The sequence below is a fragment of the Ptychodera flava genome, chromosome 19 (genome assembly GCF_041260155.1).
Source record: "Ptychodera flava strain L36383 chromosome 19, AS_Pfla_20210202, whole genome shotgun sequence".
NCBI classification, from domain to species: Eukaryota; Metazoa; Hemichordata; class Enteropneusta; family Ptychoderidae; genus Ptychodera; species Ptychodera flava.
Genome location: NC_091946.1, coordinates 28,164,133 through 28,178,332, shown reverse-complemented (window position 1 = coordinate 28,178,332; position 14,200 = coordinate 28,164,133). Strand labels below are relative to the sequence as shown.

General features: G+C 34.9%; 1 protein-coding gene across 2 annotated transcripts in view; it reads right to left on the bottom strand.

The window, feature by feature from the left end:
- Positions 1 to 14,200, bottom strand: part of LOC139119150 (dynein assembly factor with WD repeat domains 1-like) — an 18,945-nt gene extending 4,745 nt beyond the window's left edge. Inside the window, exons 1-8 of one of the 2 annotated variants that reach the window (XM_070682805.1) lie at positions 14,070 to 14,200; positions 9,454 to 9,529; positions 8,554 to 8,692; positions 6,880 to 7,058; positions 5,990 to 6,089; positions 5,213 to 5,320; positions 2,940 to 3,046; positions 2,368 to 2,582 (exon numbers count right to left, since the gene is read on the bottom strand). In XM_070682805.1, coding sequence (XP_070538906.1) covers positions 2,368 to 2,582; positions 2,940 to 3,046; positions 5,213 to 5,320; positions 5,990 to 6,089; positions 6,880 to 7,058; positions 8,554 to 8,692; positions 9,454 to 9,529; positions 14,070 to 14,151 — 1,006 coding nt within the window. In that variant the 5' untranslated portion in view covers positions 14,152 to 14,200. The remainder of the gene's footprint in view (positions 1 to 2,367; positions 2,583 to 2,939; positions 3,047 to 5,212; positions 5,321 to 5,989; positions 6,090 to 6,879; positions 7,059 to 8,553; positions 8,693 to 9,453; positions 9,530 to 14,069) is intronic. The other variant, XM_070682806.1, reaches the window with a different exon arrangement.

Sequence of the window (14,200 nt, the reverse complement as noted above, 5' to 3'; positions counted from 1 at the left end):
GTGACACAATTTTTAGTCCCCACGGATGAAGTCCAGTGAGCTTATAGATTGGGTCATGTCCGTCTGTTCGTCCATCCGTGAGTCCATCCGTTCACGCAGATATCTCGGATATTTTGACAAAATGTCATGTGACCTTGATGACCTTTGATCTCACATATATTTGTCCATAACTCAGTAACCACAAGTGCTACCACCCTTCATATATGGTATGATGGGACAGCTTATGACGCCACATATTGTACCTCATTAATTATGCACATATCTAATTTTGAGCGAGCCAATAGAGCTAGAGGTCTGATTTTTGGTATATAGGGATAACTGAGCAAAACAATTTTTTTGACAAAATGTCATGTGACCTCGGTGACCTTTGACCTCAAATATACATATTTGTCCATAACTCAGTAACCACAAGTGCTACAGCCTTCATGTATGGTGATGGGACACCTTATGACGCCACATATTGTACCTCATTAATTATGCGCATATCTAATTTTGAGCGAGCCAATAGAGCTAGAGGTCTGATTTTTGGTATATAGGGATAACTTAGCAAAACAATTTTTTTGACAAAATGTCACGTGACCTCGGTGACCTTTGACCTCAAATGTACATATTTGTCCATAACTCAGTAACCACAAGTGCTACTCCCTTCATGTATGGTATGATGGGACAGCTTATGACGCCACATATTGCACCTCCGACTGATGCCGTATGTTGTGGGTTCGAATCCGATTGAAACTTCCGAATGTACGCATTTATTATGCGCATATCTAATTTGAGCGAGCCAATAGAGCTAGAGGTCTGATTTTTGGTATATAGGGATAACTTAGCAATACAATTTTTTTGACAAAATGTCACGTGACCTCGGTGACCTTTGACCTCAAATATACATATTTGTCCATAACTCAGTAACCACAAGTGCTACTCCCTTCATATATGGTATGATGGGACAGCTTATGACGCCACATATTGTACCTCATTAATTATGCACATATCTAATTTTGAGCGAGCCAATAGAGCTAGAGGTCTGATTTTTGGTATATAGGGATAACTGAGCAAAACAATTTTTTTGACAAAATGTCATGTGACCTCGGTGACCTTTGACCTCAAATATACATATTTGTCCATAACTCAGTAACCACAAGTGCTACAGCCTTCATGTATGGTATGATGGGACACCTTATGACGCCACATATTGTACCTCATTAATTATGCGCATATCTAATTTTGAGCGAGCCAATAGAGCTAGAGGTCTGATTTTTGGTATATAGGGATAACTTAGCAAAACAATTTTTTTGACAAAATGTCACGTGACCTCGGTGACCTTTGACCTCAAATATACATATTTTTCCATAACTCGGTAACCACAAGTGCTACACCCTTCATGTTTGGTATGATTGGACACCTTATGACGCCACATACTCTACCTCAATAATTATGTGCATATCTCATTCTGAGCGAGCCAATAGAGCTGGATGTCTGATTTTTGGTATATAGGGATAACTGTAGGAGAGAAATTTTTTGACAAATGTCATGTGATCTTGATGACCTTTTATCTAAAATATATGTTTATGTCAATAAATAAGTAACCACAAGTGCTATGTCCTTTGTATTTAGTAGGATGGGAGACCTTATGACAACACACGCTTTACCTCATTAATTATGTACACATCTAATTCTGGGCAAGCGAATAGAGCTAGAGATCTGATTTTTTGGCATATAGGGATTAATTAGCAATATAATTTTTTTTTTCAAAATGTCATGTGACCTCGATGACCTTTGACCTTGATTATACATATATATGCATATTTCAGTAACCACAAGTTCTATACCCTGCAATTTTGATAGGTATTAGACCTTAAGATGTCACATCTTGTACCTCATTTATAATGCACATATGTATTTCTTGGCTGGCCAATACTGCTAGAGGTCTGATCTTTTTTCCCGATTTAGAACCATAACTTAGACATGCCTCATGTGTTTCAAATTGGGAACAACGACATAGACCTATGTGCCCATAGATCTCAACATATACACTCCAGTGATACTTCTTAATGACCACATTTTCCTGCCCCATCAAGACTAATACTCCTATTACAAGTGGGGACTATGTCATTGTAAATGACTTGTTGAGTTAATGGTTGTATCACAGTATTCGATATATCTAATTCTGTATTTTTTCCATTTTATATTCTGAATAATTACATTAAACATATTTCACTGTCTCCAGTACATTTCATTTAAGTATTTTCACTTCATGCACTTTATCCCTTTCACACATGTTCAAATATCTGACCAGAGAACAAACACTAAATAGTCCAGGATGGGAGCTACAGTGTCATTGACGCTATTTTTTTATACTTGACTCACCATCTGTGAACGCAACAGCCAAATGTTGACCTTTAGGGTCAAAGTTCATGTCAGTGACCTCGCCATCAGTTTGAACAGTAGCAATACATTGTTCAGAGGAGCTATCCCATAATTTCACTGTCTTGTCTTTGGATGCGCTGATAATTTGTTTACCGTCTGGACTGTACAGTACTTTTGTCACCTCAGCCTCATGACCAGAAAGCTTGTGAACACAACTTTTTTAAAAAACAGACAGACCAAAAAAAATACAAATAGCATGAAAATATAGCATAATATTTTATCCTTTTGAGTGTAATGTGAGCATAAAGTCTTTCATTCCACTGAAACCATTAACCTTCTTCTGCCACTGTAAAATACCAACGGTTGGTGTGTAAAATAGAATATCTGTCACTAATAATATTTTGAAATTTTCACGATTTTAATCCAAAAAGAAAACTGTAAGTTGAAGACACAGCAACGCTAACGATGCAGTGTTCTTTATATCTGAGGACAAATGTATCAAGAAATGTTATCAAGTTTACTAGGTTTTAGATAATATGTGAAAAAAGTGAAAGATGATTTTAATCACAAACCTGCCTTCCTTCAACTCAAATACTAAAAGATTCTTGTCATGTGATCCCGTGACAAGGTGTTTACCATCTGGGTCAAAGGTCAAAGTAACCACATGATCTGTGTGATCCTGCAAGGTCAACATGGATGAAATGTATTGAAACAACTGAACTTTACATGTCATACAAATTTTAACATCAAAGTTAATAATTTCAGTCTTTGTCAAGTGACATCAGTCTTTTTGGGGTTTTTTGGGTATAAATTTTTTCTGTGCAAAGCTACAGAAATGTATCACAGATAATCTATTTTATTTCTCAATTAAAAACTAGTACTGGCCATTCATTTTCTGATTTGAATAAGGTAGAATAAATTAGGATATGATTATATGAAATTATTAGTCAAAATATACAGCAAACATGTTTATAAGACAATTTCTAACAAATTTAACAGTTTCATTACACACGTTTATGATACATGACAGCTTTTGCCATACAAATTTCTGTGAGAGCGTTTGCCAGCTTAATGAGTTAGTGGGTGTGTGTGTCAATATGTACTAACTGATAACAATGAATTTTAAATTTGACGCCTAAACCAAGCATTGCCAGTGATAGGACAGAAACGCCGTTCCACTTATCACGAACAACCCCACCAAGTTTTGTTTATCGGGTCCTAAACGCTATTTTTAGTGCAACTTTCAGACATGAGCTGAGCAAAATCACAAAGTTTTCCAGACAAAGCATAAAGAAAATTTTCACTGGCGCTTGTCGCATGACTATGCTTTCTCAGAGAAGCAGGTCTTTAGTCAAGATTTCAAAACTTCAGTACTTGATGCTGACCGAATATGACTAGAAAGTCTATTCATCTGTGCAGTCGTAGCTCACGTTTTGCCGAACGAATATGGATTGCAACGGGAAAAAGTTTTTCCGTGCAACGTACGAGAGCTATGGCTGCTGCTACAGCAACATATGAGAAAGAACGATCATCATAATTCGAGTCTAGTTGGTTGAGTATTAAGAGAAACTTCGTCTCTTGAACGGAGAGATCTGAAGTCTGGTTTATGAAATCGAAAACTTTAGTGTACACAGTCCATCATAACAAACTGGTTTGTAACAGTGTAAAATACTGTCAGTAAAATGTCTCGGGTTTATTGGAAGAGAATGGAGAAAATTGAGACATGATTCTTGAAGTTGGCCGGCAATATTAGCCGTACAGCCGTACGAGTTGCGTACAGCCTACGTGTGTTCTCGGCGTTACATGGGCCACCGGCATGTGAGCATTTTTTCTGTTTGTCTGTGATATAGTGAATAAGTCAGCAATTAATTAGACTAAATTGGACCATATATATATCTCACATGGCTACACTAGGCTTACATTAGATGCAAGATAAAAACAGTTAACCGCCGGCTAAGTACAAAGCTGGGATCGAGGTACGGGCCCGGGTACGGGCGGAACGAATCCTTAATTTGTCACGGGAACGCTGGCGCTTACAAAAGGCGAAGTTGGCCAGTTTTGTTTTAGTGTTATGTCCCCTTGACCGAAATGTTCTGCACCTGTGAGTGCCGGACTCTTGTCCATAACAGAGGAAACATCTAAACAGTTTTGTTTATAGTCATGGACCATTGATTCATGTCATATCGTCGTACCGATCGACACGATCGCAAGCGTAGCACTCGTCGCTGACGTGTAATGCATACCATACAATGTCAGATTAGAGCGTACGGACATATGCGAGCGCGTTCATGTATGGCCGTGGTTTGAGGGACTGTGGGGCTTCAATACTCGAAATTATCGTGTGTCGGAACGAATTTCCTTTCATTTTCGACCAAACATGGTGACTTTGGTATTTTAACATGCACTTTTAATAGTTTCCTAGTATCCGTTTCAACTCAATGGACAATGGACACATCGTTTGGTGTCTCGTTCTCAACTATCGAAAAATCCAAGCCTTGTGGACTGACCAGACGGGAGTGCAGAGAAATACTTAGAAGAGCCAAGTGTAGAATTTGGGACTTGGAGGAGATAATTTGTTTGCGTTCCTGCCAGCCTTATCCGAAGCATTCTTTGTAGTTTTATCGCCCTCGTTCACGCTGAATATTCATAGACGTGGGCACTATACGGTTCTCAGGGCCTGAACCGGATAGTGCCCACGTCAAAATTTGTATGGCCAAAAGCTGGAATGTAGACTGAAAGATCTGTTGCTCGAGAGCACTCTCTGCGCAGAGAGCGCCCTCGAGCGACAGATCTTTCAGTCTAGTTTATGACATACAACCAGTAACTTTAATTACACCAAACTCACTGAAAATGTGAAAACTTCTCTTCCTGAGTGTATGTTCCATATTTTGGCTGTGCTGTCTGAACTCCCAGTGGCTAATAACACATTGGAGGAATTAAATGACAAGCAAAGCTGAAAAAAAGAAAGAAAACAATCGCTTAAGTCTTTATTATTTAACAGCATTACACAAGCGTTCAAAGTCATCATTATTTAGTATTTTAGCTATAATTTTGTTACATCATGAAGTATATGTATGTAGCTCAATGCTGGAGTGCTATGCTGTGCTGTACTCCACATACGATAATAACGGTATTTGCTGCCAGGGCAAGAGGAATTGACAAATCACAGGAGAAATGACTTGACATAAACCTCTGTCAAATTTCAAAAGTTTAGGCAAAAAAAGAATGTGCATCAATCTAGACTAGACTAGCTGCTATGGTCTTTTCTGCACATTCTATATATAGGAAAAAGTCAATGCTTGCTACAATGTCAATAATTAGCAAAAAATGTTAACATCTTTAGGATCTCAATCTTAGCACGCCTTAATTTTATTTCAGACAGTGAAGTTATTGCAATCACTTTTATTTTGTTGCTGTATGTTGCCATGGAAACATTCCTGTTTCAATCATTTTAATATTGGTAGTTGGATCTCGTGGGCTAAAAGGAAATAATCTAAAATAAAGAACTGGGTCACTGCATCATATTTTATACAAGTTCAAGGATGGCTAACAAATCTACACTTTTTGGGGCCCCAAAGTTTGCTCTCACAAACGTCCTGGCTAACAATAACAGTATACTTACAATATGGTCGTTATGTCCCTCCAGTGTGTGGACACACTCAGCTGTCTCTGTCTTCCAAAGTTTACATGTGTTGTCATGGGAACCACTAGCTATTACGTCCCTGTTTCAAAGTAATAGCTGTCAATTATCTTTATAAGTAGTCTTCACTTATATAAACAGTTTATAAGATATATATATTTTCACTAAAACTTAAGATGAGAATTTTACATGACTTAAATAAAGCTTGGATGAACACGAAAATTATATTGGTACTGTGTTCATCGAAATTATTTCAAGGAATTCAATGGAGAATCTAACAATAAATTGTTGCATTGTCATAATGTTGGGTAAGAAATTTAAATTGTCAAGTTTTACCTCAAACTTTAGCTTTAGCTTGTATCAAACCTAAAAACTACAAGTTTTGCCCTTTTTTATGGATATGTCAATTTTTTGAAATGTAAAACTTCATAAATTTTGATAATTTGCATATTTAGCAAACCCCTAAATCACGAATACATTAAATTTTTCGATTTTTGAAGTAGAAACTGTCTTATGTATATATATATATATATATATATATATATATATATATATAATATATATATATATATATATATATATATATATATATATATATATATATATATATATATAATAACACAAATTAGTTCAAGTACACAGTAATAATATCTGTTCTGTGTAACAGATATCATTACTTGGTACTTAAAGTAATTTGTTTATTATTTATAACGCTCTGCTTTAGCATGAAGCACTGTAATTTCCCACGAGCACATCTGTATACTTCGATATATAGATATACATATCTATATATATTTACATTTGATAACTGAAGATAACATTGTAATTGTCGAAATACTAGTTTTCGAAAAATTCATATCATGAAAACATACCCATTTTCACTAATTGCAAGTGCAGATATGATGTCTTCATGACCTTCTAAGGTTTGAGTTAGTTCCCCGGTTTCCAAATCCCATATTTTGCAAGTTTTATCTTGACTTGAGCTGATAAAGTATTTGCTTGATCTCCCTAGCACGACTGAAGTCACCACATCACTGTGCTCCTTAACTTCCTGATAATAAAGTCACACAGGAAATCATCACATCTCATTGTCTAGCATCTGTTCAATAGTTGCTCATGAAAGTTATTACGAGGCTGAATCAAGACTGAGCTTTCATTTCATTCTGAAATTTCCATTATATATATTATTGACATTCTATCATATTTTATTTTGATGAATCTTTCAACCCATCTGTCCTATTTGTGATTGAGCATGGTAGACAATGTCACATGAAAACAAAAGTTTTTACCAAATTTCAACAGGATATTGTGCTAGCAACTTGAATGCATCAGCAAACTGTCGAAATGTTGTATCTTCAAACAGTGTACGTTTGTTTCCATTCAAAGGTATCATAACATGTCATTTGTCATTCTTTACGATAATAATACTTCTCCCTGTAAGTTCATCCTTAGATAAGCTTTTCATAACTAGTATGAGAAAAGTATTAAACCTTTGAGTGCTGCAATTTTTCCCACCAAAATTTAAGTACAACATTTTACCAATTTTCATGAATTTTTCCTCTCATTTTTTTATAATTTTTGACCAAATGGACAATACATTATAATGGCTACAGTTTTTTATCAAAATTTTTCACAAAAAATCTGAAAAAAATTGACTGAGTTATATTTAATATAGGTGACAAAAACTGACTTTGGCACTCAAAGGGTTAATACTGATAGTGAATGTCTTGATGTTTTAAAATTTTTCTTCAATGAATGTGCATGAACACGTCCATTGGTAATGTAGCTCTATCTTCTTTCTAGAATTGACTTTTTGTAGTGGTTTTAACAATTTTTCCTCAGCATTAAATGTAATTTGTTCTGTCATAGCAAATTAATGTTACTATGTGATAGTACTTGTAAGTACATTATCATCTGCTTTATTTTTACGTTGATCCATATACAGAAATTTTCAACGTAGCCTTTAATTTGTTTTCCTACAGGGCACCCAGAATGGATGGATGAATGGATGAATAATGAATAAATAAATAAACATAACTGGACAAATTTTGAGTCAAAGTGGTTTAAGGCATGGTTCAGGCGTCAGATTGTCTTACCAGGAAATTTACTTACTAGATTACAATTTCAATGGAAACAACAGGCTATGACATCTTCATAATCCTCTTACAGACTAGAACAAACTCGATCCCTGGGATCGAGTCCCCTACCTTTAAGCCTTTGAGTGCCAAACTCAATTTTGGCCAAATTTATAAAATATAGCCCAGTCAATTCTTTTCGGATTTTAACCAAAATTCTGTCAAAAACTGCAGCCGATGAAATATATGATGTCCTTTAGGTCCAAAATCATCAAACTAATTGTAATAAAATTAATAAAATTCACAAAAAGTTGCACTAAAATTTTGAAGGGAAAAATTACAGCACTCAAAGGGCGAACAATACGTACAGGTGTTGACTACCTTAGGAGATCAATTTTAGAACCACTTGTGATTTATCAAATATTCGATGAAAGTAGCCTCAGAATGAAGCCCAACATTGACTGTACCTACCTTCAATAAACTGAAACTCTTATCAGTGTCCCTGGCAACTTGAAGTCTTTGAAGGAGAAATGTCAGTTCAACTTTCTTTGCTGGTGTTATCAATTTACTCTGTTGAGCCAGCTCATCTGCGATTTTAGAAACATCAGTCCTGCGTAGGCAAGAATTAATGTCGACAATATGAATGAAATATCTGGCTGTAGTAAATACTGTACATGTAAAGAAAAAGCTTATGGAAATTTGTGAACTGCAAAAGAATCTGCATGCCACACTTAATCAGGCAACTCGTAACCCTTTGAGCACCAAAGTGAAGTTTATACAATATATATAAAATATGCCAAGAAAATGTTTTCAGATTTTTACAAAAATGTTGATAAAAAAATGTAGCCAATGAAAATTTATGTCCATTTGGTCTAAAATTATCATAAAAATCAAAGAAAAATTCATAAAACTTGGTAAAATGTTGCATTAAAATTATGGAGGGAAAAATTTCAGCACTCAAAGGTTAGTGTCAAGAAGTGAGAACGTTGTTTTTACAAATGGCAAGACAAAAGACTCAATAAACAATTGTTACATAAATTAGTTTGACAATCTGGGTTGCAACAAAAGTGTCAAGCAAAGGAGCTGAACAACCAACATTACTTTAAACTCATCAAGAAGACACATAATAGTAAGTCCTAGGAAAGTTTAAAAAATTTTGAAAATACTGTAAATATGCACTGAACATACACGTGATGCAGTTTCTTTTTGTGGGCAAAATTTTCCCTTATAGGTGCGTGTTTTTTTTCTGATGGGAAAGAAATATGACAAAAAGCAATTGCAAATTTTGTTAATAAAATTTAACTGCAAGCGTTTTAAGACTTAAAACAAAAAGAATTTTAAGAATATTTATCGATGAAAATTTGAACTTACTCGTGGGTAATCTCTGGGATTTGAAGATCTTTACATTTGTCACCCAAGTTACTGTCAAAGTATTCCAATTTTATACCTGTCAGAATTCAAGAAGAAAGCAATGATTAATAATTAATGAGGAAATTATCCTTTTTGATTAAATGGTTCAATATATGTTAAAGGGGATCATACTATAATGACTGTATTTATTCAGAATACTAAGTGGGAAGTTTGCTGTAATTTTCTTGTTATCAGACCTTTAACTTGTAACTTTTACCAAAATTGACTCATAAATTCTTTAGTAAAATACAGTAACGCCATTTAAAGAAAATTCTTAATTTACATATACCATCCTTGAATTTCTGAAAAACCTACCACCCAGCCAGCCAGTGGAAAAAACAAACACAGACAAAAGACACAAGTGCATTAACATTATACGCTAAATTTTTATTTGGTTTCCTTTGGGAAAATGATATTTTTACTTGTAATAGTGTTAACATTGTGTTTGTTTCCTTAATTTTCTCTGAAAACCTACCAGCACGTGGACGGCAAACAAAAAATTTTATTTACAGTGCCTTAGTCTATGCAAAAATTGCATGTGCCAACATTTCTTTATGGTGAATTATTTGTCTATCCTGTAACGTGACTCAACAAAGTCTGTTTGCATCCAATGATCAAATTGCTTTTTAATTTACTCGTATCTGACTATTTCATGAATGCTTGTAACCCTTTCACCACCATGGTTCAGCCCAAACCCATTGTTATCGAGAGAGATGGTGGACTGGGTATACAAGGAATGGGTGAACACTGAGGTTAGTTCCTAAAGCAGATCTCTTTACAGTAAAAAAATAATAAATGAGTGAAAGTACTTTTAAGAACCATAATATGGGCTGAAAGTATAAAAAAATAAATAATAAATGAATAAATAAATACATACATACATACATGATGAAAACAACCAAAATACTAAATTTTTCTCATTGATTACCACAGGTTTTGTGATGACCACAAGTACATGTATTATATGGAATATAATTGAAAACAGATGATGAATTGCTTTGCTATTCTCAAATGTGATTTTTTCCAATTCCCATCTCCGCCCTATTACATTATTTCCCTATCTAGAGGATGAACTGTATTAATTAATATTAGCATGTTGTCCAATCCACACAGCTGGCTTGGTAAAAGTCAGGATATTTATGGTTATGAGGAGGATCCAACCTGAATAAATGCCCTTTAAACTGGCAAGTTGAAATAATGGTTGTACAAGAAGGTTACCAATAAAAAGGATTTACAAATTTTCCTTTTGATTTGCCGGAATAGACTACAGCAAAATAAAAACCAAATTCAGTAATTTATTTATTTAATTCATTGAAATAATATTATACCATCACAAAGTCAATACCCAGGATATTCATTAAGGTAGTATGCGCCTCAAAAGTGAAAGACTTAAACTTTTGCTCAAACTTTCCTTAAAGAATATTTCAATCATTCTCTTTCAAATCAAGAATAAAAATCAGGCGTCACCGTGCAAATTTTGGAACTAGAGAAACAAATTACTAAAGATTTACCCTTATTTGAAATTCAAAATGGCCGCCATCCTTGTGTTAACTCTATGGAGAAAAAATAAAATTTTTGGTTTTTGAAAAACTAAGCCAGTGAAAAGTTTTCTTATGCAAAGAGCTTTAAAGTGAACCTCCACAAGTGGTAGATCAGAAAAGAAATGAAACAGTTTGAGAGTCCAAATAGCTGCCCCCGAGGTGCGTTCTACCTTAATTAACCTCTAAAAAAATTTACAGATAGCAAAATTTTCACTGACTATAGTACTGTACTACAGTACCTATACACACAACACACAGAGTGGTAAATACAGTGCACTTAACAGAACAATGTAATGCTGTGCTTTGCAAATATACATCAAGTTCCCATAGAATAGTTCAAAAGAAGGCGACACTATACCATTGAGAAATTCCAGGTACTTTAGCACTGTGGCCACTGCGCTTGGTCAAATGTTTGCAAATTGCCACAAATTATTCTCATGGCAAAAAGAAGCAAAAGATTCCATGTGTAGACTTATCAAGAATTCTTGTTGTTATGCCATTATGAATTTTCCTGACGACTTCATGGTGTTTTCAAAAAAAAATTCCAAATAGTAAAAAAAATCCTGAAAAAGGGTATTTGCAAAATCAGGTAGTTGGGACTATCATCATAAAAGTTAACATATTGCTGTTATTAAGATTAATATTTTCAAACAAGAGGCAAATGTAACTTATAAAGGGAAATACTTCATTAATCTTTAGACAGTGCTGACATTTTTCCCACCAAAATTTTTGCGCAACATTTTACAAAGTTTTATTAATTTTTCTGCAATTATTTTGATAATTTTGGACCAAATGGTCATAACTTTTCATTGGCTACAGATTTTGACCAAAAGAATGTCTGGAACTGAAAAAAAATTTACGCTATTTAATAAAAATAACAAATATCGATTTTGGCACTCAAAGGGTTTGTGTACTGACTTTAGTTATAAATACCCACACATGCCAGGCTACCTTATCAAAATTTGTAAAATTGACTGCACAGTTGGAAGAGGGAACTATTGATTTTTTTCCCCACATGATTATGAAACAGTCTCAGTATTTGGTTTCAAAAGTGCAAGATTTACCGTCTGCACTATACGTTAAGATATACGGGAGAAGAAAATATAAAAGAGATACAGCTGACTGTAACTCTCAAAATTTGCCAGCCCTGCATTTTTACACATAAGAGAAAAAACAAGACACAGATTTGTATTTTGGAATGCCTTCTCTGTCTGTATATGGGAAGTCAAAAAGACCAACAGTGTGTGATATTTGTACTGATCCAGCCACTGAAACATGAACTGACCGTGCGTAAAACATCTCCCCTTACAAAGGTGGATCTTCACAGAACACAATACAATATGTAATAGGAACTGAGCAAGTTTGTCTCTGAAAATAATTAATCATATATGTATCAATTTAGGTTTATATTATTCTGATTTGAATCATGCATAAATTTGTAAAAAATTTTAACGTTAAATTTCAAAAAAAATATCTGACTAAAAAGGTTGGAAAACATATGTTGACCTCATGCAGGCACCAAATGACAGTCACATTGTGAAAGAAAGTTCTAAAATTACACACGAAAAACTAACTCTGAGAGCTAACATATTGTCAATACAGTTGGGCATGAAGTTGGGCAAAACTAAAGAATTCTTTCTCAACCATAATGTATGTTGATCTAGACTAGTCTCATCTGCTTATTTCATTTTTGTTCATAAAATGTGTATAAAAACCAACAGTGGATGTGCAATTGTTAATAATATGTTAACAAACATGTATGTTACTGTTTTAATTTTAATAAATTTCTTGTCCAGTCTAAATTTAGATGTCAACAATATTCCATTGGACATTATACATACGTAGACTGCATTCGGATATGAGGAGTTGAACTAAAAACTGTATTTTACAGATAGAATGACATGTCACTGGAATTTGCCACAAACATTACCTGGTAGTTTAAATGGAGCAAAAGCACAAACATGGCTTGATCAACAATGTGGGGGACACTGTATTGTGTTGCTCTCTAGGAGAGCTATAGTTGCCATAACAACTGATACCCTATATAAAGCCATGGAATCTCCATAGACAGAGCAACTATCAGTGGAGGCGTGCATTGTGCAAACAAATATTTAGACTTTGCAGTGTTTAGACAAAATGTCTGGACTCATATTTCAATAGAGTGAATGAACTATTAGCTTATCAGTTAGGCACGGAGATCACATTTGCCGGATCAATAATGTACCTTACCTAATGCGTAACGTATAAATCAGTGTCTAAAACGGTGGCATACCAAACACATAGTTTGACCAAACTCAGATGCACAGGAAAAAAGTATAAAATGCACACAAAAAATAAACAAGGATAGATTTATCTGGCATATGCTTTGTAATACATCGTGAAATGTTGCAAATTTAGTCAACAATTAGTTGTGCATGGAATCAACAGTGACTTGTAGAGCAGTCATGTTTTGAAAGAGTATTTGGGAGCGATTTTTCTATTTTAGGGCACTGAAGAGGGGCATGCACAAAAATATTTGAAATGCACTTTTGTATTATGTATTTTATTTGATCTTCTAATTGACGATGCACACTATTCCTGTAGAAATATTTTGGGAAACTGTAAAGCTAGTCACATTAACATTGTTTTATAAAATGAATTTACGTTTTACTTGTTTCGGTTTTTGATAACATGTGCTGGTATGTGCCACGAACTCCGCAGCAGATCCGGAACACAGTTACGGAAAGACAACCACGCCCCCACTGTCATGGCGGGCATGTCCACACTGTTCATTCACAGTTAGCAAATTTAATAAGTCGAGCCTCGCGCCTCCGTTTCCAGCTCCATGGTCGAGCGTTCACCGTAGTTTCTACTTTATCACCAAGAGACCCACTTGGTGTTGCCATGACAACAAACACCATCGCGACATTGATCTGTACGCTGCACTGCTGTGTTATCATCCATGCGATTGATACACACATACCTGTTTTGTTTACTTCGGTCGGTTGTCAAGCTATGTACAAAATCTCTAACACAGAAAGTCTTCATTTTGCTTACCTTGTGGGTCGTAATCAACCACGAACCTCTTAATTTTCCTGAAACCTCTGTGTTTTGCTGTGTTTTTGTCAGTCGAGGACATCTTTCTCCCGGTTTGAACGTCTCCACAGCAGCTAAGCAAACAGGTGGTC